The 25,171-nt window shown below is 43.4% G+C and overlaps 1 protein-coding gene across 2 annotated transcripts; it reads right to left on the bottom strand.

Moving 5' to 3' along the window:
• Positions 1 to 18: 18 nt before the first annotated feature.
• syt13 (synaptotagmin XIII) lies at positions 19 to 23,774 on the bottom strand. 2 transcript variants are annotated; one of them, XM_055920731.1, is made up of 6 exons: positions 23,081 to 23,774; positions 19,104 to 19,326; positions 16,641 to 16,778; positions 10,584 to 10,885; positions 2,186 to 2,306; positions 19 to 2,004 (listed from the first exon to the last, which is right to left on the bottom strand). In XM_055920731.1, the coding sequence occupies exons 1-6, from the start codon at positions 23,252 to 23,254 to the stop codon at positions 1,700 to 1,702; spliced, it is 1,263 nt and encodes a 420-aa protein (XP_055776706.1). In that variant the 5' UTR covers positions 23,255 to 23,774; the 3' UTR covers positions 19 to 1,699. The 2 variants fall into 2 exon arrangements, with proteins under 2 accessions (XP_055776706.1, XP_055776705.1); XM_055920730.1 differs by having other exon boundaries at positions 2,186 to 2,309; positions 23,081 to 23,773.
• Between the last annotated feature and the right edge of the window lie 1,397 nt (positions 23,775 to 25,171).

Raw genomic sequence — 25,171 nt, 5'->3', positions numbered from 1 at the left:
AATAAGCACACAAAATAAGACATTTGTATATATATTTTAATCGAAAAAAATATACATTTGTTTTAAAATGGAAACTGCAACACTTTTTTTTCAGCAGAAAATATAAGCCTGTGATTGCGAGTCAAGGAGTAGGCTACGTATTGTGAGTAGGATTTACGTAGGTGTACTGACAGAGACTAATCCCTTGTTGCACTTTAAGACTGACATGATTTACAACACACACAAACAACTCAGCATACAGTATTACCAGTGTTCTTGTAAATACAACACGTGCATGTGAAACAGCCATACTTTAGTAGTCAATACGTTATCATTTAATAGGTTGATTATATTCCGGTCTGTTACAGTAAATCTTCGTTTTTTTGTGAAATGGCTTGGATGGGTGATATTAATGTGTAACTTCATCTCAACATGATAATGGTAGTGCTCATTCAGCTATGAAAAGCTAGCTACTGTATAGCAGGTCAGATCCAAGGTTATATCAGTTACGCATAATGAGCTCTGAGTATAGGAAGTATCAATAAATAGATATATTACATCAATGTCTGCCCTGATGTGGTGTTATGGGCTGATACTGTACATAGTGTCCTCTGGATGCCTGAGTATTTGTACATCCTCAGTTTAATTCGACTAGAAACAGATTTTGGCATTACATATTTTGAAGATCATGCAGGTAGCTTTTTTCATTTTCACACATGTTGCGTGTCAGTATGTAAAGTTTCAAATTACACATTACACTGGCGCAGTCTATAGCAGTTCACTTGACAAAAGCTATGTAAAAGTGAAACTACGTTGGAGAAAAATACCTTTTGTACATAATAACTGAAGCAAAGTGGGTTGAACGGAAACAGGTGTGAAATGTGATAAGTTGATAGTTGTATTAAACTATTTTAAATATAACATATGTAACAACTTTCCAAAGATAAAATACAGCTGCACATATTCATAAAAATGACAAATACCGTATATTACCTGATTAAACACTGCATGATTTTTTTTTATACATCATTTGTATAACTTTAGCTGCCGTTTTTAGACCCTGTGTAATGAGATCAACTTTAAACATATAGTCCACTGTAATTCCATCACAGGGCTTTTGAATCTCCTATCCATTCAATATTGGCAGGCCTTTTACTTTCTGCTAGGTGCATTTTCTCCATTGCTTTCCAAGTGTGTGAATACATCACTTTACAAATAAAATGACAGCTCTACTGTAGAATAATTCACTTATATTAATCACACCATTACATACCATACACATAATCCCCTATACCACAGAAACACAGACAGTACTTATCATATTTATTCTGTTCAGCTATAAAAACAGATCATAGAGGTGGTTAAGTATAGGTACTACAAGTATTACATTGCATTGATGAGTTTCATTGAATATATAAAATGTGTTCATAGTTGGAAATCTTGGGAAATTCTGTGATATCCTGTGATATGTCAGTTCGGTGTATGCTATTGTTGAAATGTTATAGGATGCTGTGGGATAAATAATTGCAGGCAATGGGATAATTTCCATATAAGTGGACACATAGATTTAGGCTCTTAAATCCTGATCCAGGAAGGCAGTTGGCTTGCCCCCCCCCCCCCCCAAGATCCGGAATTACTCAGTCCTGCCTTGTATGGTTAAATTTTTATGTGTGGTATACTATTTGGGTATTTGGAATGGCAAAGCGGACAGGTGGTTAACTTAGTCATACAGTGGGTGCCACATGGCGATCTGCTTACGGGGGTTGTCTAGCATCTGCTGCCAGTGTTGGAGGCCAGTATTAGAGGCCTGTAAACCCAGCTGACAGCGGCCCAGGGACTCCTGCTCACCAGGACCTGCCTGGTTCAACACTTCCAAGTCCAGACTGGATTTAGACAGCAGCTCGCGGGGAACCTCCAGCATCATCATCTCATTCCACACTGGGTTCATCTTGTGCTTGACCCGTCGCGTCTGCTTCTTCTTCAGCTTGGTAGTCTGGTGCTTCAGGGCCAGTTTCACAGACAGGTCTAGGAACAAGGAACAAATCCATCACTACAGTGAAATCCACCAACAAATATTTGTCTATGTCAGTATACTCTGTCGTCAACCTGTGGATGAATGGTTGTTCATGGTTGTATGATTTGAAGAGCAGTTGTAGGCATCATACAATATGAGCTGTAATGAGTTATATTAATAAACAGGGTGTACCTATGGAGTCCTTCAGCTTGTCTGACTGTAGTCCTCTAGCCTTCATCACCACTACTCCCAGCCGGTTGGCTGCAGGCAGGTAACTTATGGACAGTAGGAGCTCTCCAGCTGACTGGACATCCTGCTGATTATAGTCAATCACACCAATTCACTGTGATTAGAACAGCTCACACGAAAACCTTTTACTCTGCAAATAATGTCAAAAAACACAGCGCAGAAAACTTCAACACACAACAGACTTTTGTATACATAGGTTAGAACAAATATCAAAATAAGCAATGACTATTTATGAATGACAATAAGGTGTGTACACGTGCCTGTTACCTTGACGCCATCATTAACGGGCACAAAGGTCTGATTCACTAGTAATCAAATGGACTGGATGAATGGCTGTGTGAGTCACCTCTGTGCCTCAGGAAGATTAGGATTCATTAGGCACAAATCATTATAATCACTGCTATTATGCATCTGATGCTACTGGTGAATCTCATATTGATCTGAAATTGTGCCACTTTCGTAAATGATCTTCGTGCGTGGGTTAGGGGCATACTGCAATATGCACCAATATGTCACTTTACTAAGTGGAATATCAGAGACTCTTACAACCAGGAAAGAGTCTGTTGTAAAAGTAATATCATTTGAACGTAATGTGTGTGTAGGAGAGGCTTTACAGTGAACACTCCACCTTTTCTCAAACTGTTATCATGCATAGCCAACTGTGCGGAGGGTTGATTAGTGAAAGTGATTGATATCTAGGATCTTTGGTCTTCCAGCAGTGCACATAAGAGGAAGTGGTTTGTATTATGTCCAAACAGGCCACACAAAAAATAGGGAGCCCACTAATGGACAAAAAGTCAAGGATTATGCATTAGTCAATATGCAGCATAGACGAGGCATTCTGTGCGTGATTTCCTGCAAGACAGGAATGTCAGTGTTCTGCCATGGATAGTGAAGAGCCTGGATCTCAATCTTATTGAGCACGTCTGAGACCTGTTGGATCGGAGGGTGAGGTCTAAGGCCATTCCCCACAGAAATGTCTGGGAACTTGCAGGTGCCTTGGTGGAAGAGTGGGGTAACATCTCAAAGCAAGAACTGGCAAATCTGGTGCAGTCCATGAGGAGGAGATGCTCTGCAGTACTTAATGCAGCTGGTGGCCACACCAGATACTGACTGTTAATTTTGATTTTGACCCCCCCCTTTGTTCAGGGACACATTATTCAATTTCTGTGAGTCACATGTCTGTGGAACTTGTTCAGTTTATGTCTCAGTTGTTGAATCTTGTTATGTTCATACAAATATTTACACGTGAATTTTGCAGAAAATAAACGCAGTTGACAGTGAGAGGAAGTTTCTTTTTTTGCTGAGTTTACAACCAAATCAACGGTTTAATGAAAATGTTTGTCTCTCTTTCAGTGGACATCTAATAAATAAAATATCTCCTATCTTTCTTCAGTGGAGTATCATAGTGTGTGATTTCCTGGGGAGCTATAGCGCAGTCTACTGCTGTGTGTGTCATCCCTGGCTTCTGTCAGCCCCATCTGCTCCTGTGTTCTCTCTATGCAGCTATGACCATTAAATAAAGAGCCGAGAAACTTCTCACTGTGTTCAATTAGAAAATAATTTATAGTTATTTTTCCGCAGCAGTGTATCACTTGCGTCACAACCTACATCATACAAACTCCCGCCTTCTCCTCCCTACATCTCTCAGCCTCCTCCTGTCCTCTGTCTCCTCTATCTGCTCTTCCTTTTTATCTTTGGCATGACTTATTTATCTCATGTCATCCTCGTATCTCTCTCTGTCATCTCCCACTCCCTCTTCAGCCCTCCATCATCCCTATTTGTGATTCCTGGCAGGACTTCATGCTCTCTTGCGCATCCCTGAAGAAGAAAAATTCCCCAGGGTTTGTGATGACGTAGATTCTGATCTGCTGCCTAGCTTGGAGGCTCACGATGCAGCAGCCATGAAAGACTGGAGAGCTGGCTGTTTTTGATTAAATCCATATTTTCACACAGGTGTCCCTGTAGCTGAAGTTTTAATTGAAGAGCAGCTTGTGGGTGGACAGAATGAGCTGTTTTGACAGAAAAGAGAAACAAGATCAAATTGGGTTTCTTATAAACCCCTTTTTTTAAGGCTTCCCAGCCTTGCAAATGGATCAGAAGCTGAATAAACTGAAAAGGACTTGCAGTATACATTTTGTCTCTCTGTATGTACTCAAGCCTTTCAGAGATTTCAATCAAAATGACCAACAACAATCTCCCTTTCAACTCTATATACAAATCCTCCCTGTGTCACTGAGACACAGGCGTGAAATGGATTGCATTTTTCTATAGCAGCTTGAGTAGCTGTCCTTTTTACTAAATCATCTTTAGGTTAACATAAAGGCGGATGGTTATCACTATCTTGAGGAGTGCTTGTTACAGGGTAGCCATACAGACAGGCATACCAAACCATTGAGCTAAATTTGTTTGGCCTTGAATAAAAAAATATTGTAGCGGCTCTCGTCGAAAGGAGTGGACCAAAGCGCAGCGTGGAAGGTGTTCATGATTTTTATTATAAAAAAAACACTCAAACAAAATAACAAAGAGAAAACAAAAGAGAAAAAACAAAAAAACAACAGTTCTGTCAGGTAACAGACACTAAACAGAAAACAACATCCCACAAAACCCAAAAGGAAAATGACAACTTATATATGATCCCCAATCAGGGACAACGATAGACAGCTGCCCCTGATTGGGAATCAACCACACCAACATAGAAATAAGGAAACTAGAATTCCCACCCTAGTCACACCCTGACCTAACCAAAATAGAGAATAAAAACCTCTCTACGGCCAGGGCGTGACAGTACCCCCCCCCCCCCCCCCCCCCCCCCCAAAAGTGCGGACACCGGCCGCAAAACCTGATTCTAAAGGGGAGGGTCCGGGTGGGCATCCATTCACGGCGCGGCTCCGGTGCGGGACGTAGACCCCCCTCCGCCCGCAGATCCCTCCACTTTGGTGGCGGCCCTGGTGCATGGACCTTCACTGGAGGAACCGGGCCGCAGATCGCCAGAGGCTCCGGACTGGGGACCGTCGCTGCAGGCTCCGGACTGGGGACCGTGGCTGGAGGCTCAGGACTGGGGACCGTGGCTGGAGGCTCAGGACTGGGGACCGTGGCTGGAGGCTCCGGACTGGGGACCGTGGCTGGAGGCTCCGGACTGGGGACCGTGGCTGGAGGCTCCGGACTGGGGACCGTGGCTGGAGGCTCCGGACTGGGGACCGTCGCTGCAGGCTCCGGACTGGGGACCGTCGCTGCAGGCTCCGGACTGGGGACCGTCGCTGCAGGCTCCGGACTGGGGACCGTCGCTGCAGGCTCCGGACTGGGGACCGTCGCTGCAGGCTCCGGACTGGGGACCGTCGCTGGAGGCTCTGGACTGGGGACCGTCGCTGGAGGCTCTGGACTGGGGACCGTCGCTGGAGGCTCCGTGCCATGGATTATCACTACAGGCTCCGGGCCATGGCTCATCACTGGAGGCTTCGTGCCCTTGATCATCACTGGAGGCTTCGGACCATGGATTATCACTGGAGGCTTCGTGCCATGGATCATCACTACAGGCTCCGGGCCATGGATCATCATTGGAGGCTTCGTGCCCTTGATCATCACTGGAGGCTTCGGACCATGGATCATCACTGGAGGCTTCGTACGTGGAGCCGGAACAGGTCTCACCGGACTGAGGAGACGTACTGGAAGCCTGGTACGTGGAGCTACCACAACGCGTTCTGGCTGGATACCCACTTTAGCTCGATGAGTGTGGAGAGCTGGCACAGGACGCACTGGGCTAAGAAGGTGCATTGGAGGCATAGTGCGTATAGCCGGCGCAGGATATACTGGGCCGTGGAGGCGCACTGGAGGTCTGGAGCGTAGAGCTGGCACAACGCGTCCTGGCTGAATACCCCCTGTAGCACGGCAAGTGCGGGGAGCTGGAACAGGCTGCACTGGGTTGTGCTGGCAAAATGGGGATACCGTGCGTAGAGCTGGCGCAGATTATCCTGGGCCGAAGAGACACACCGGAGACCAGGAGCGCTGAGCCGGCACAATCGGTCCTGGCTGAATGCCCACTCTAGCACGGCAACTGCGGGGAGCTGGAACAGAGCGCACCGGGCTGTGAATGCGCACTGGAGACACCATGCGTATCCCCGCATAACACGGTGCCTGACCGGTCACACGCTCCCCACGGTAAGCACGGGGAGTTGGCTCAGGTCTAAACCCTGACTCCGCCAATCTCCCCGTGTGCCACCCCCCAAAAAAGAATTTAGGAGCTGCCTCTCGTGCTTCCGTTGTTGTCTCAACTCCTCGTAGCATTGCTGTTCCTCTCTTGCTACCTCCGCCTGCTTCCATGGCAGGGTCTTGTCCCCTGCCATTACCTCCTCCCAGGTCCAGGATGTCCTCCACTCCCTTTTCTCCCGGGCCCAGGATCCCTGCTCCTCCTGGCCACGCTGCTTGGTCCTTTGGTGGTGGGATGTTCTGTAACGGCTCTCGTTGGTGGTATGAAGAGTGGACCAAGGCTCAGCGTGGTAAGTGTTCATGATACCTTTATTTATTTTTTTAAACACTCAAACAAAATAACAAAGCGAAAACTAAAGTGAACAGTTCTGTCAGGTAACAGACACTAAACAGAAAACAACATCCCACAAAACCCAAAAGGAAAATGACAACTTATATATGATCCCCAATCAGGGACAACGATAGACAGCTGTCCCTGATTGGGAATCAACTACACCAACATAGAAATAAGGAAACTAGAATGCCCACCCTAGTCACACCCTGACCTAACCAAAATAGAGAATAAAAACCTCTCTACGGCCAGGGCGTGACAAATATTTTGATCACAATGCCTAGTATTCAGTTTCACCAGATCTACAGAACAGTTGTCTTGTTTAAGAGCTGGGATGGCTCAAGTCACTATCAGATCACAGAGGTGTAGGGTCTCTCGAAGGATGCCATGGCAACGCCTACTTTTTATAATGAACACCTTCTGACAGCTCAGAGAAGCTGAGGAGAGGCAATTAGCACAGGTTCGAGATAGTTAGTGGAAACACACTAAACACATAGTGACGCATCTCCCCCCAGTTCAGAATCACTCATGATTCCACCCAGTCTTCAAAAGAAAATAAACAGTTATGGCACTCTTCATTACTAAAAATTATATATATGATGGTCTTGAGTTGTCTCTACAGCACTAGTGGACTCCGGTGCCGCGGGGAATTTAATCAACAAGGCCCTCGCCTTGTACCCACTCTCCTCTCCTTTTCCAGTCCAAGCCCTGGATAATCGACCATTGGGATCTGGCACTATCACACACATCACAGCACCACTCACCCTCACCGTGGGACCCATGCACCAGGAAAGCCTTCCTCATCATCACCGCTCCTGTACACAAAGTCATCCTCGGCCTCCTGTGGCTCCAACGACATAACCCCACCATCTCCTGGTTGAGGATGAATATCACCGCCTGGGGAACAGGATGCAGGAGGACCTGCTTTCCCGTACCCTGTGGTTCCACGTTGGTTGAGAGTTCTGTGAGTGCCCTTCAGCCCATCAATCTGTCCTCCTGTATTGTTGGCCCCTTGTTTTGGGATGTAGATGTGGACATCCGCCAGGCTCTGTAAAGGGAATCCACTCCGGCTACCTGTCCTCCAGAACGCATATGCGTCCCCACGGGGGTAAGAGATGAACACCTTTCATTGTCATTCCCAGTCGATACAGACACTGTGACTATCAGCATTTTTGTCTGGTGGTAAAGGGGCTACCCTGGCAAACATGTCAGAGTGGTCATACAGTACCTTCCTGTGTGGTATCCCATATACAAAAGGAGTTCCCTGATCAGATGCAGAATACACATGGTTTCTCCCTCCCCATGTTGACTGATACCATTCAATTCAATAATTAAAAAAGACAATACAAGTAAAAGTTGTTTCTAGTCAAATGTTTATGCAGAGTGCAAGCTCTCTCTCCTTTCAGAGACATCCGTATCAAGCCCATATGTCAGTCTGGACTTCATCACATCATCTTGCAAGTCTCCATGTACTGGCTCCATACATGTTTCTGTGAATACAAATGCACATAGTCACTGTTCTATTACCAATGGCAGTTAGGATAGGTAATATCGGATGCACAAACAGCTACTATGTTGACGTTTTAACAAGTCAGACTAAACCTACCTAATGCTGTTCTCCCGATCAACGACCGTTGGTGAGCAGGTAAGAGGTGAGGCTGGAAGTGAGGTATTTGCAAGAGCCCCTTTTGATGGGCATAGCAGCGTAGATCAGCTCCTGGCCCCTCATCAAAGATACTGGTCGGTCACACACACACACACACACACACACACACACACACACACACACACACACACACACACACACACACACACACACACACACACACACACACACACACACACACACACACACACACACACACACACACACACACACACCTGGTGAAACCAACCTGATCACTGCGTTCATCTGTCTATTTCATTTCAGATCAAGCTTGTTCCACCAAGTTAGGTTATGCTCCGGACATTATATGCATCTAAAAAGTAGAAAAAAAGCAACAAGTAATGTCAGTTTACATCAATTATGTTTCACAATTGGGTTATCAAATGTATTAAAGTAATGAAGTGGGTTACCTTCTGTATTTTTACAAATGATGAGCCTGTGAAAGATGTTGCCGCAGACAGGTGAAGATTGCTGGCCGGATACTTGCAATTGGAATGTTCACAGCCCCCTTGCTGGTCTCCATACTGCATGTTTGGTTGCAAGTAGGACATCTCTTGAATAACAATATTTATATTGTGCCCTAGACATAACTTAGAGTGGCATGGAAATACGATTACATCGCTAGCCAAATAATTAGTAGGAAACAACTTTGCCATAGAATGATTTCGTCAAATAACATCAGCTATGCTAGTGATGATCGTGATAATGATTATCAATATACATAACCAGATACATAACCAGCAGTCTATGGTCTAGCTAGCAGTATACTCACCACCACTGGGGACCAACAAAGTCCAACCACCTATTCCGCATGATAAGGTCTTTCGGCAGGGCATGCAAACCATAGTCGTTGGCTGTGCATCTTTCTGGAAGCATGCATTGAATGGTCAATCCATATAAGTCTTTTCACTCTCAAACGTCCGTGATCCTTTGAACATGTTGGTTGGGGGAGCCCCATTCAATGAAGGTAGGCGAAGTGGGCGGAGTGGCGATTTGCACGTGGAGCTTGGCAAAAGGGGGCATGATTTGTTGACATATTTGTAATCCAAACTCGACCTTCATTTACTCGTTGTGATGCACTGAGGTTCAAAACTCTATTTTAGACGAGACTGACTTCATGACCAAAATGACCTTATGTACACTTTGTAGTCAATTTTGATACTAGAATAAATGTTTCTGACTCATAGTCCTGAGGACCATGCCTCAGGACGATCTGGCCTGATGACTCCTTGCTGTCCCCAGTCCACCTGGCAGTGCTGTGTCACGCCCTGGCCTTAGTTATCTTTGTTTTCTTTATTATTTTAGTTAGGTCAGGGTGTGACATGGGGGATGTTTGTGTGTTTTTGTCTATATCTATGTTGCATGTGTGCACATAGTTTGTATAGCTTCACGATCGTTTGTTGTTTTTGTATTAGTTTGTCAGTGTTCTTCCGTTTTCGTCTTCGGTATATTAAAAGAAGATGTATTCATATCACGGTGCGCCTTGGTCCTCTCTTCCACATAAAGACGATCGTGACATGCTGCTGCTCCAGTTTCAACTGTTGTGCCTGCAGCTATGGAAACCTGACCTGTTCAGCTAACGTGCTGGCCTGTCCTAGACCTGCTGTTTTCAACTCTCTAGAGACAGCAGGAGCGGTAGAGATACTCTGAATGATCGGCTATGAAAAGCCAACTGACATTTACTCCTGAGGTGCTGACCTGTTGCACCCTTCGACAACCACTGTGATTATTATTATTTGACCCTGCTGGTCATCTATGAACATTTGAACATCTTGGCCATGTTCTGTTATAATCTCCACCAGGCACAACCAGAAGAGGACTGGCCACCCCTCATAGCCTGGTTCCTCTCTAGGTTTCTTCCTAAGTTCTGGCCTTTCTAGGTAGTTTTTCCTAGCCACTGTGCTTCTACACCTGCATTGCTTGCTGTTTGGGGTTTTAGGCTGGGTTTCTGTACAGCACTTTGAGATATCAGCTGATGTAAGAAGGGCTTTATAAATACATTTGATTTGATGTGATTTGATATCGATGCCACATAGGCCATTTTCAAAAGGATCCGTTGTTTTTTAGGGGCAGTCACTCTTTAACTTTGCAGCCAATGCCATCTACTATATATCAATGGTAAGAACAGGGTAGCCTACCTGTTTTGGTGGTTGAAGGTCGACCCAGCAGTCTGCGTTGGACATCATGCCCACATCAACCAGCTTGAACCTCATAACGCCGAGGTTGGTGTTCTGGGAGAAGCGGTCACAACTGTGCAGGGAGAGAGCCACTTCGCCCTCCACCTCATACCCTCCTGGCAGGGAGAACACCAATCCTTCCTCCCAGCGGGTGTGGCTGGTCAGGCGTCGCGACGAGGTCTGGGCCTCCCTCTGTCCTGCTGCAAAGGTCAGGACTCCGGCCACATAGCCCTCACAGCCCGACCCCACACACAAATGCTCCGCTACAGAGAAAGACAGAGAGGGGTGGCAACAGAGAGAGGGGAGAAAACCCTGAGAATAGCAGTCTATTGATGTAGTTTTAATTACATTTTACATTTTAGTAATTTAGCAGATGATCTTATACAGAGAGACTTACAGTTAGTGCATTCATCTTTCACAAAAGGCATTCTTTAAGGGGGGGGATTATTTAAGATACTCTATGAAGAGGTAGGGTTTCAAATGTTTTCGGAAGATGGGCAGGGACTCCGCTGTCCTAGCTTCTTCCACCATTGGGGTGCCAGGACAGAGCTTTAGTGGTGGGAGGGCTAAGAGACCAGAGGTGGCACAACGAACTATTCAGGTTGGAGTGTAACGTTGGAGCATAGCTTCAAGGTATTGAGGGGCAGTTCCTCTTACTGCTCTGTAGGCAAATACCATGGTCTTGTAGTGGATGCGAGCTTCGACTCGAAGCTAGTGGAAGAGAGAATCTCATTAGCTGTTCCCGATTCCCTATTTCTGAAATAAGCATATATGACAAGGTCTGCCAAATATCTTATGATGTAGAATACACTGATGCTAGAACTGTATAGGCTATGTATTTATAAGGAGAGAATGCGTATGCCTAGTAGATGTGTTTATGACAAACAATGCAGGAGAACTATGCAGACCCGGCATGGGTCTCTCCAACAATTTCTCTAACAGCAAAGCAGACAGTACGCCTTGAATAAAAATAGTAATTAGTGAAGCTAAGGGCTTGGATATAATGAGATATAATTGAGCCCACGGCAGGTGATAAACAAACCAAAGTGGCAGGACTCACAGACAGCTGGCCTGCAAAGAAGAGGGCACGACAAAACCTATTCCCCCCTCAGGAGACTGAAAAGATTTGGCATGGGTCCTCAGATCCTCAAAAGGTTCTACAGCTGCACCATCGAGAGCATCCTGACTGGTTGCATCACTGCCTGGTATGGCAACTGCTCGGCCTCCGACCGCAAGGCACTACAGAGGGTAGTGTGAACGGCTCAGTACATCACTGGGGCCAAGCTTCCTGCCACCCAGGACCTCTATACCAGGCGTTGTCAGAGGAAGGCCCTAAAAATTGTCAAAGACTCCTGCCACCCTAGTCAGAGACTGTTCTCTCTGCTACCACACGGTACCGGAGTGCCAAGTCTAGGTCCAAGAGGCCTCTAAACAGCTTCTACCCCCAAGCCATAAGACTCCGGAACTTCTAATCAAATGGATGGCTACCCAGACTATTTGCATTGCCCCCCCCTCTTTTGCACCGCTGCTACTCTCTGTTGTTATCATCTATGCATATTCACTTTAATAACTCTACCTACATGTACATATTACCTCAACTAACCGGTGCCCACGCACATTGACTCTATACCGTTACCCCCCTGTATATAGTCTCGCTATTGTTATTTTACTGCTGCTCTTTAATTACTTGTTACTTTTATTTCTAATTCTTATCCGTATTTTTTTTAAATGCATTGTTGGTTAGGGGTTCATAAGTAAGCATTTCACTGTAAGGTCTACAGTCGTGGCCAAAAGTTTTGAGAATGACACAAATATTAATTTTTACTAAGTCTGCTGCCTCAGTTTGTATGATGGCAATTTGCATATACTCCAGAATGTTATGAAGAGTGATCAGATGAATTGCAATTACTTGCAAAGTCCCTCTTTGCCATGCAAATTAAATGAATCCCCAAAAAACATTTCCACTGCATTTCAGCCCTGCCACAAAAGGACCAGGTGACATCATGTCAGTGATTCTCTCGTTAACACAGGTGTGAGTGTTGACGAGGACAAGGCTGGAGATCACTCTGTCATGCTGATTGAGTTTGAATAATAGACTGGAAGCTTCAAAAGGAGGGTGGTGCTTGGAATCATTGTTCTTCCTCTGTCATCCATGGTTACCTGCAAGGAAACACATGCAGTCATCATTGCTTTGCACAAAAAGGGCTTCACAGGCAAGGATATTGCTGCCAGTAAGATTGCACCTAAATCAAACATTTATCGGATCATCAAGAACTTCAAGGAGAGCGGTTCAATTGTTGTGAAGAAGGCTTCAGAGCGTACAAGAAAGTCCAGCAAGCGCCAGGACTGATATTCTGCAAAAGGTACAGGGATTGGACTGCTGAGGACTGGGGTAAAGTCATTTTCTCTGATGAATCCCCTTTCCGATTGTTTGGGGCATCCGGAAAAAAGCTTGTCAGGAGAAGACATGGTGAGCGCTACCATCAGTCCTGTGTCATGCCAACAGTAAAGCATCCTGAGACCATTCATGTGTGGTGTTGCTTCTCAGCCAAGGGAGTGGGCTCACTCACAATTTGGCCTAAGAACAAAGAATGGTACCAACACATCCTCCGAGAGCAACTTCTCCCAACCATCCAGGAACAGTTTGGTGACGAACAATGCCTTTTCCAGCATGATGGAGCACCTTGCCATAAGGCAATTAAGTGGCTCGGGGAACAAAACATCGATATTTTGGGTCCATGGACAGGAAACTCCCCAGACCTTAATCCCATTGAGAACTTGTGGTCAATCCTCAAGAGGCGGATGGACAAACAAAAATATCTAAAGACACTGAGGCAGCAGACTTTGTAATTTTTTTTTATATTTGTGTCATTCTCAAAACTTTTGGCCACGACTGTACACCTGTTGTATTCGGCGCAAATGATTTATAACATTTGATTTGATTTGAACCTGTGCCCTTCATTAGCATATCTCAACAAGCGTATGATGCTGGTGTGAACAGAGTGACATCTTGCAACCCTACCCCACCACCAACTAACACCCACCCACCCACCCACAAGGCAAAGTAGATGCATTGCTGACCTTTTCATTGGGCAACGCATCAGCATCTACAGTCAATAAGCGTCCACATACTGGGACCAGCCAACAGAGTGCCAACGCAAATGTGTCCGAGCTACTCAACCCCTCAAATTACCCACAGTCTTATGAAGAGGGGAGACCGGAGGATTGCTTTGTCTCACCACAAATTAAATAAATTATTTTGTAGTGTAACGATCTTCTTCATCTGATGAACAGGATAGATCGGACCAAAACGCAGCGTGGTAATCGTCCATGTTAATTTATTATAACTGAACACGAAATATAAAATAACAAAGTGAAAACAACGAAAGTTGAAACAGTCCTGAAAGGTGAAACAAACACAATACAGGAAACAACTACCCACAAATACCAGGTGGGAAAAGGATACCTAAGTATGGTTCTCAATCAGAGACAACGATAGACAGCTGCCTCTGATTGGGAACCATACCAGGCCAAACACATAGAAATAGAAAACATAGAAAAAAACATAGAATGCCCACCCCAACTCACGCCCTGACCAAACCAAAATAGAGACATAAAAAAGGAACTAAGGTCAGGGCGTGACATGAAGATGGAGGACATAAAAGAAGCAAGGCAGAATATTGAAATAGATGAAGCCATTGTGGCAGTGTTTGTGCGTCATCACTTTGCCACTTTATTGGCTTCGGAATATTGCTCCAGAAGACACGATGCACTGAGGGGATTGGGTTGTAAGGTCTTCATTTACAATCTCCTGTCACACCCTGATCTGTTTCACCTGTCTTTGTGCTTGTCTCCACCCCCCTCCAGGTGTCGCCCATCTTCCCCATTATCCCCAGTGTATTTATACCGGTGTACTCTGTCTGTTACCAGTTCGTTTTGTTTCGTCAAGCCTACCAGCGGTTTTTCCCGTGCTCCTGGCGTGCTCTAGTTCCCGTTTCCAACCATTCTGTCTGCCCTGACCCTGCCTGCTGTTCTGTACCTTGTCACGCCACCCTGGATTACTGACCCCTGCCTGCCCTGACCCTGAGCCTGCCTGCCGTTCTCTACCTTTTGGACTCTGCTTTGGATTACTGACCTCTGCCTAACCTTGACCTGTTGTTTGCCTGCCCCCGTTTATGTAATAAACTTTTGTTACTTCGAAACTGTCTGCATCTGGGTCTTCTCCTGAGCCTTGACAATTTCCATCTATTTATTACTCTTGATTGACTGTTGCTTCACATTGATTTATTATATATGCAGACAACTGCCAATTTTCCCCTAACTTTGTTTTCATTTGCAGAATACATCTGCTTGTTTACCTCTTTTGATAATGTTAATAAATTAGGTTTGACAAAGAAATGCACTGTCATGGAAGTACATAAATAAACTTAGCAAAAAAATACATGTCCCTTTTTCAGGACCCTGTCTTTCAAAGATAATTAGTAAATATCCAAATGACTTCACAGATCTTCATTGTGAAGGGTTTAAACACTGTTTCCCATGCTTGTTCAATGAACCATAAACAATTAATGAACATGCACCTGTGGAACGGTCGTTAAGACACTAACAGCTTACAGAAGGTAGGCAATTAAGGTCACAGTTAATAAAACTTAGGACACTAAAGAGGCCTTTCTACTGACTCTGAAAAACACCAAAAGAAAGATATCCAGGGTCCCTGCTCATCTGTGTGAATGTGCCTTAGGCATGCTGCAAGGAGGCATGAGGACTGCAGATGTGGCCAGGGCAATAAATCGCAATGTCCGTACTGTGAGACGCCTAAGACAGCGCTACAGGATGGACAGCTGATCATCCTCGTAGTGGCAGACCACGTGTAACAACACCTGCACAGGATCGGTACATCCGAAAATCACACCAGTGGGACAGGTACAGGATGGCAACAACAACTGCCCGAGTTACACCAGGAACGCACAATCCCTCCATCAGTGCTCAGACTGTCCGCAATAGCCTGAGAGAGGCTGGACTGAGGGCTTGTAAGCTTGTTGTAAGGCAGGTGCTCACCAGACATCACCGGCAACAACGTCACCTATGGGCACAAACCCACCGTTGCTGGACCAGACAGGACTGGTAAAAGGTGCTCTTCACTGATGAGTCACGGTTTTGTCTCACCAGGGGTGATGGTCGGATTCACGTTTATCGTTGAAAGAATGAGCGTTACACCGAGGCCTGTACTCTGGAGCGGGATCGATTTGAAGGTGGACGGTCTGTCATGGTCTGGGGCGCTGTGTCACAGCATCATCGGACTGAGCTTGTTGTCATTGCAGGAAATTTCAATGCTGTGCGTTACAGGGAAGACATCCTCCTCCCTCATGTGCTACCCTTCCTGCAGGCTCATCCTGACATGACCCTCCAGCATGACAATGCCACCAGCCATACTGCTCGTTCTGTGCGTAATTTCCTGCAAGACAGGAATGTCCGTGTTCTGCCATGGCCAGCGAAGAGCCCGGACCTCAATCCCATTGAGCACGTCTGGGACCTGATGGATCGGAGGGTGAGGACTAGGCCATTCTCCACAGAAATATCTGGGAACTTGCAGGTTCCTTGGTGGAAGAGTGGGGTAACATCTCACAGCAAGAACTGGCAAATCTGGTGCAGTCCACGAGGAGGAGATGCACTGTAGTACTTAATGCAGCTGGTGGCCACACCAGATACTGACTGTTACTTTGGATTTTGACCCCTCCTTTGTTCAGGGACACATTATTCAATTTCTGTTAGTTACATGTCTGTGGAACTTATTCAGTTTATGTCTCAGTTGAATCTTGTTATGTTCATACAAACATTTACATATGTGAAGTTTGATGAAAATAAATGCAGTTGACAGTGAGAGGACGCTTCTTTTTTTTCTGAGTTTATGTTTAATAGGTGAACTAGCGTCAACATCATGTTTAGTGATACCTCACCCTTCATAGTTTACATGAAGTGGACATACTGGCAGATGATACTGTGAGATCGTTACCTTACCTTCTATCACGGTGATGTGTAGCTCGTTCTGGTCAGTATAATAGGTGAGAGAGAAATGCAGCTTAGGGTGGAGGATGGAGCTGCTTGTTGTCATCCCATTGGCAAGATCCCTAGCACAGGGGGTGAAGTCCTTTGAGTCTGGGAAAAGAGGCAGCGTTAGGGCTGGGAAATTCTACGGTTACAGATTTGCATTGAGACTCCAAACAAAAACCACTGATTTCAAAGTTTTACAAACCATACAACTCCCTCCACGAGGACTACTTTTAACAATTAACACTGAGATTTTACAAAAACACATTTACTGGAAGAAATATGCGGATGCAAAGTTTCTAAACAGAATTTCGGTAAAATATCCAGTTTTTTTTGTGTCCACGTTTTCCAAAACTCTTAAATATGTGCTCTGAATTCAGATTTAACGGTGTCTGCAGAAATAATGAAAGCTATGACATGACACATTGACTTTGAAAAAATATATTTTGGTTATCGAACTACAGTAAGTGAAGTGGATTTACACCCGGTAACGGAATTTATTCATGGGTCCGTAAACTGTACTACACAGGAATGCATAATTATGGATATGAATGTCATTCTCTTCATGGTGACGTATCCTAAATAGGTATACAAAGGTAGAAATATGCAATATACTCCTTTGCATATTTGGGTATTATTCTATACACTGGCTATTATGTTAATGAGCTCTGCCCCCAAACAAGACCAAATGTGGTTGGTCCAGACCAGACCAAATCTGAACCAATCGTAGACGACTATGTTTCACAAGTTTTGACATCGAAGTACAGCACAGTAGAGTAGAGTAGAGTTCAGTACAGCACAACACAGTAGAGTAGAGTAGAGTTCAGTGCAGTACAGTAGAGTTCAGTACAGTACAGTAGAGTTCAGTACAGTACATTAGTGTACTCAACTCTAGTGTGCTCTACTGTGTACTGTACTGAACTCTAGCCCAGTACTGTACTGAACTATACTCTATTTTTCCTTGCTGCACTGTACTCTACTGTAATGTACTGTGCTGTCCAAACTTGTGAAACCAACTTTGGTTTGTGACTACTATGATTTCCCATTGTAGCCAATTCAATTGCAGAAATTCTGTTACCAATGTTTCGGAAATTCCATTACCGATTTGGTAACGGAATTTTGAGTTTTAATCACTTAATAATTCATAAACAAAATTGGTATCAGTAAAAACACTATAACTAATTGATAGGTCTACCTTTACTTGTTACTTCTGTGAACTTTCATTATCCTCCCTCATGAGGGAGAGAAATTATAAAATATCTTAAAGATATGTGGGTTTTTGGGAACGTAATTCAAGGCACAAGGCAATTTTTCTTAAACTTACAGAAGGAAGAAAGATTTCTCCAAAACGAAATATAACTGTTGGTATTAGTTGGTAGGGGTCTATACTTCAACATTATTGTGTTTTGATGTATTTCTGATACATTTTTTGACTTTTTCTGTTAGATGTTTTCTAAGACCCCTTTTCCATCTGTTTGACCAGAAATCAAAGTCTTTGCTTATTCCAAATTGTTAGGAAGGAAAATGTTTGAAAAATGTATATAAGCCTTACTTTCTCAAAAATATAGACTCTTAGCTTTCATTTGACACCCAATGTGATATGCTCATATGAACCTAATATGTTGGTTTGGAAATGGAAATGTGGAAATGGAATATGGATGGAAATGGCCGGCTGTTTTTCTTCCTAGGGACATTGAATGGTAAATGTGTGCATCAACTAAACAATGAAAATCAGTGTTACATTTATTTGATTTTTTTACATTTATTTGATTTTTTTTTTAAACAATTATTTGAGACATAATTAACACACAATAGTCAAGCGTGTGTGCAAAAATTTTTTTTTTTCAAATAATAAATCCAAGTATCCATGTATAGCCAAGTATAGCCAAACTGTCTGTTACTGTAAGGCAACTGCATTCAGGTGTAAGAAAGCGCCAAGAATAGCAGTATGAAGCTCTTAGCCCTCTGGGACCAGTCCTATCCATCATGCATTAGGTTCCATTGACTGGACACATCAATAACACTGAGTGGATGAGTGTAGGGACTAGGGAGGGAAGGAGGGAGAGCGGGACAAAGCCTTTGATCACAATGCTCTGGCAGGAGGAGAGGTGCGTTAAGTAACACAGACAATTATTTACTCGACTGAGTGAGTGGTAACTCTAATACAGTAGTAGGAAGTGATTCATTACAGTAATTACCAACAAAATGTGTTTCTGCCAAGAATTTTTTTTCCGATTTACAGTGAAAAAGTAGATGGAATCCAAAAATCCATTTAAATGTAAAATTTCACCTGAAAAATGTTGAATCTAAATAACTGAAGAGTATTACACATTGTATAACATGATGAAGGCATAGTAGCTATGAAAAGAACAGGAAATTATAAAGGGATTTATTTTGTTTAATTCAGGGTGTTTGTTATTGGTTGGGGTTTACCTTGTCTGAGGATCGTGAATGTGTCAGAGCTGTCCGTTGCTTGGTTACCAGCATCAGGTTCAGTCGAGGGTCCCTCGGGAGAGGGTTCGCCCCCCTTCTCGGAAGCATGATCAGGGTAGCTGATGACCTCAGATGAGGTCACAGACGGTTTGGGCTTGTATATTTTGGGAAATTTCAACAATGTCCTTGGTTGGATGGGCTCTGTGGATTTTTCCACACTGAACTAGAGGAGGAGGAAGAGTTGGTTAAAGACAGGCTCATTAAACTGTACTATGATACAATGTGTGGTGAGAAATCACAGCTAGTTTGTAGACTGCTTTCATGAAGATTTAGTATTGGTCGTGCAGTTTAAAGACAGCAAGCCTGCTGTATGCAACCAATCCCAGAGGGGTTCATTACGGCCATAACAGTCCATTATCACTGCAGTCTGGCAATTCACAGGAAAACATGGGACACCAATTTACAGTGAATGCACCTCCCTGACAGTCAGCTAAGTGTGGGCCATTCAGATGGGTGAGTTATGGTTATACTGATAAGAATTTCTATCCATTCTCCTGGGCTTGCATCATTACTCTCCCAAATCAAACTCTAAAACTGGTAACTGGTAGCCATTATATTAAAGTATAGAACTTTATTCATGCTTGTGGAATAAATTGCACATTGTTAAGTTACATTCCATAATGGGATATAAACATTTCAGAGGAGGACTAAAGAGTAAGGTTGTTATCTCTCCAACCAGCAAGTGTTCTTTCACCTCCTTAGCAGCACATTCAAAGTACTGCAAAAAGCAAGCTGACTGGAACATGGTGTACCCCCGGAGCATGCATCATGTGTGAGGGCTTGTGTAAGCTGAGGAAAGGAAGACTGTGTGCAGCCTGGTCTCATAGACTAGACTTAACATAGTAAATGTAAATCTGGTATGATATATTACATTTGGTATGGTTACATAAGACAGAAGGTTAGGAGTTAGGTTAATTCTTGCAACTATAGGGGGTGCTGTTTCGCATTAGCATAATTTGCTCTACACATTAAACGGCTTCCTACTCAATTCTTGCTCGTACAATATGCATATTATTATAATTATTGGATAGAAAACACTCTCTAGTTTCTATAGCCGTTGGAATTTTGTCTCTGAGTGAAACAGAACTCAATCTACAGCACTTTTCATGATAGGGAGTCAGATTTCAAACATCTTGGCCACTGATCTGGAGTCAGTTTAAAGGTCACTGTAAATGCTATGGAGAAACAGACACTGCTTACGTCTTCCCCTGGGTGTCAGTACGTGATGACGCTTTGAATGGAGTCGATTGCGCAATCAGTGCCTCTATAAGTCACCAAATACCAGAAATAACTTCCTTTGGCTGCCTGCGCGTGGCGCGCGAAGGACATCCGACTCGCCTCCTTCCAAGCTTTAGTTTAGCCAGTAATATTTCTCCGGTCATATTTTTACTCGTTATAGGTGTTAACAGCATCATAAGGTAGTTAATTTGAACCGTTTTATAGCAATTTATATCCGTTTAGTGCGATTTTGAGGCATTGCTTTGTTGTGCACTTTGAAGCGCAGGACACGTTTCGGGGTCCCGGTCGAACGTTAGTGGGCATTTCGACAGAAAAGAGGACATCTTTCGACCAAAAGAAGATTAGACCCAAGAAAGGATTCATTGCCCAAGATTCTGATGGAAGATCACCTCATAGTAAGAAATATTTAAGATGATAAATCGTTGTTCTGTAGAAAAATGTTAAACGCACGTTCCGCCATTTTGTTAGGTGTAGCTTTGCTTGGCGCAACCTGTATTGAAAAGTAAGGATAATTTAAAAAATGTAATTCCGCGATTGTATTAAGAATTAAATTGTCTATCAATCGCTGTCCACCCTGTATTTTTTAGTCAAGTTTATGAGTATTTATGTATAAGACTAGATCACTGTCTAATATGGTGCACGACATTTTCTGACCAGCTGGGCTACTTTTGTCATTGTCTAACCATGATTTTGGTGGCTAAATATGTACATTTTCGCACAAACTCTATATGTATGTTGTAATATGATGTTACAGGAGTGTCATCGGAAGAATTCTGAGAAGGTTAGTGAAAAAATTAATATATTTTGGCGATATTTACGTTATCGCTCTCTTTGGCTTGAATCAGTGCTCGGGTAACGTTTGCATATGTGGTATGCTAATATAACGATTTATTGTGTTTTCGCCGTAAAACACTTAGAAAATCTGAAATGTTGTCTGAATTCACAAGATCTGTGTCTTTCCATTGCTATGTGCTGTGTATTTTTAAGAAATGTTTTATGATGAGTAAATTGGTAATACAAGTTGCTCTCTGTAGTAATTCTAGTTGCTTTGGTGAGATTTGTGATGGTGGCTGCAATGGCAAACTATGATTTATACCTGAAATATGCACATTTTAACGCAAACGGCACGGACAACTTTAACATTTTAGCTAATTAGCAACTACTTAGCATGTTAGCTTAACCTTAACCCTTTGACCTAACTCCTAACCCTAACCTTAACTCTAACAATCCTTTAACTTAACTCCTAACCCTAACCCTAACCCCTAGCCTAGCTATTCATTGCCACCTAGCTAACATTAGCATTAGCCATCTCGCTAACGTTAGCCACAACAAATTAGAATTCGTAACATATCATTACAAATTGGTAAAATATTGTACGAATTGCAAATCATAACATTTCATAAGAATTGTAATTCGTAACATATCATACAAAATGGATGATGGACATCCACAAATGAATAAATACCAAACAAAACTTAACATATCATACTAATTGGAGTGTCCCAGATTTACATTTACTATTTAAGGTCTACCCCTGAGTCCAGGTTGTAGCGTGAGCTGCACGGGTACCCTGCTCCTCCCTCCTCCCCAAATGACACTGTCACAGATGTGCAGGGAACCTATGCATTCATTATTAGGCTAGTTCTAGCAGTTTTTTTTCCGCTCTGAAAGATTCTGAATCACTTATCATCTCGTCACAAACTCATCGGATGGGTATCTGCTTCTAACACCATTATTTAGCCATCTTCAAATGAGACACATATGCAGGAACACTACACAGCCCATAAGGAAATAGGAATTTCAATTAAACACACTGTAGTTCTTCAAAATGGTTGCTGAGGTGTTAAGTCTGCTTCAAAGCTGTGGAATCTCACTCCATGACTAATCAGTCAAGGTCAAATGTGGACATACGTGCGACACCTTTTGCTTGGCTCAGAGAGAGGATGGGTGGGTTCCCTCTAAAGGGAACTGCAACAGACAGTCAACCTTTCCCACAAAAAGGACACGGTTTGTGAGGAGAACTTTGATACAATGCCACAAGTCGAGTCACATGTTAAGACTCCTGCAGCCCATTGGAACATGAATACAGTGCTCTACTAACTGTACTCCAGTGCCCATAACAGTAAAAAGACTACAACAAATGATCATCAGAGGAGCCAATTGGATGGCTCTATCTTACCGCAGTCCATTATTGTAATGTAACCCCTATCTGATGTTTTGTTACTGCTGCATTGCCTGTGTTACAATCTATATATCAGTTAAGGGCGATATCAAAGGTTGTCATAAGCAGATATGGTAAATCATCTTAGCCCACTAACTTCCCTGTTGAAAAATCTAAAGACTAGTTGTTATATCAGTGTATTAACCAACTGTAGTTAGTTATATTATTTACCAGGATGTCATGCCACTCAGAGTAACTGTAGGTACTCAAATCAAACATACAGGACAACGCTTTCTGCACTACAATTATAGATCACCTATGAGATAGCTCTACACGTGATATGACATTTAGTCAATGGTATCACTCAAAAACCATGGCATTCACTCCAGTCCCACGTCACATAAACCTAGTCACACAGATTCACCAAGTCACCTGCGGTGCTGGTAATTACCCTCCCAGGAAAGTAAGTTCTCTAATATCTGAGTCCATGTGCAAGTACTGTAGTAGGGCAGCTCACCTGCTCTGAGGAGTGCAGAACACTGGGTTTAGCCTTCTCTGGGTCTGCATCTTCACCACTTTCCAGCTTGCCTTTCTTACAGGACCTGCAGATCAGTGAGAGCCCACAGAGAGTGAGGATGCCTGACGCAGTGCCCAGCGTGGCACCAAGGACAGCAGCTGTGGTGAAAATCATGCTGGTCAACAAGGGCAACACAGGAAAAAATAAAGAGGAAGAAGAAAGGAAGCTAAAAATGGCCAAGTTACTCTTCAGGCAGCATTACAAATAAAGATGCGGAGATGCTGATTGGTTAGTCTGCAGTAAATGTCCCACAAAAATAGGACGATTTTTCAGGAGACAGGCTGCACTTCATTCGGGTCCCAGCAGTTGGTTGCAAGCACTTTCAGTATGCAGTTCCCTCATCCAGAGACAGAGGGATAATGTTCCTGTCTGCAGAAGAGAACAGCGTGAGAGAGAGGAAGCCCGCCTGGTCTACTTGCATATATTCAGTGAGAGGAGGGATGAGAAAGGACAAAGGGAGAGAAAGGAGTGGGAGGGTAGAGGCTGGCTGGCTGCTAGCTGGTTAGGACAGAATATGTATGTTTCATTGATGCTTCCCTTCTCTGTCTCTTTTTGCTCTTTAGCTCTACGTTTCTTTCTCTTCCTTCCTTCTCTTCCCCACTACCACTTTCCTGTTGCCCTCAGACACATCCATGTCTGGCATCTGAATGACGTCAGAGGTAAAAAACCTACTCCCCAGAATAACCTTTTTTTTTTTACACACCAACAGAAAGTTAAAAAAAATAGGCTGATCTCATTCCCCTTCTCTCAACGCACTATCCCCATTATGCTGTTCAGCCAGGAGAATGTGCACCACCACAATATTGCTGTTAATTTCTCATGGTTAAGCAAAGGATACCTCTCTGAATTAAACATCTCTCTGAATCTGAAATTGCTAGAGTAAGAAGACATTTCATTTAGCCATATGAACAGTCAAAAACAAATCTATTCTCGCTGAGGGGGAAAATCTCCCATCAAATTCTATATTTGGTCCCCCAACTTTTGCATTAATATGCAGTTTCCATGGAAACAACATAACCCACACTACAAACAGACCCTCAAAATCTGTGAACATCTTGGGGCAAAGCACTGTTCTTAGCACTGCCGTAACCAAAAGTATAGTACTTGTACATGACAAATAAAAATACTCAAAGGCTCATTACTAACAACAGTAGCTGACTGCAAGTAATTTCACTTTGCAAGCTCTTCTGGAAACATGCTGTATAATGAAAACCATCATCATGGCTGTCTGGATAACTTAATAACACTTCAGTCTTCTTTTACATTCCATCCCCATGTCTAGATTAATCACATCCTGAAATTTCCCCCAGGGCACTGGCCATCTCTCCAAACTGTGTGATGAGGTATGACGTATGATGCCTCAGTTTGGTTTTCCTGACCGCTTCCATTCAGAAGGCAATACTGGTTCATAACTCTCGTTTTTAACACAGCTTATCTATACATTTTTTTTTTTTAAGATAGCATTCTATAGGTATACATGTATCCAGCAATTTACGTCCAGTGTTACACCCGCAGGAGGCCTTTTGCCTTTTGGTAGGCCATCATTGTATATAAGAATTTGTTCTTAACTGACCTAGTTAAATAAAGGTTAAATAAATCAAATAAATAAATACAATATTATCAGACAGTGAGGGAAGTTCCTGTTAAGACAATACTCATTTATGGATTTGAATTGAACATGCAAGAGCACAATATGTGAATTGAAGGATTACCCAATGCAGAAAATAGGCCTAATCTTTGATGCCATCTTGAGGATGTAAGAGAAAGTAAAAATCTGCAGTTGCTTCATTCATTTTTTAACGTATAACTTAATGATATGCAGCCACTGATTCTTGAAGAATGCAATTTATTAACGCCGCATGAGCTTAGTTCAACTGTAGTACCCCATCAGAACCCAAAATATAAGATTGTTTTACTCCAATGTTCGTAAAGAAAGTAAATGTAAACATCGGAGGCTAAGGCACTGCATCTCAGTGCTAGTGGTGTCATTACAGACCCGGGTTTGATTCCCGGCTGTATTACAACCGTCTG

The sequence above is a fragment of the Salvelinus fontinalis genome, chromosome 4 (assembly GCF_029448725.1).
Source record: "Salvelinus fontinalis isolate EN_2023a chromosome 4, ASM2944872v1, whole genome shotgun sequence".
Classification (NCBI taxonomy): Eukaryota; Metazoa; Chordata; class Actinopteri; order Salmoniformes; family Salmonidae; genus Salvelinus; species Salvelinus fontinalis.
The sequence above is the reverse complement of the archived record's forward strand: the minus strand, read 5'-3'. Positions and strand labels throughout refer to the sequence as shown.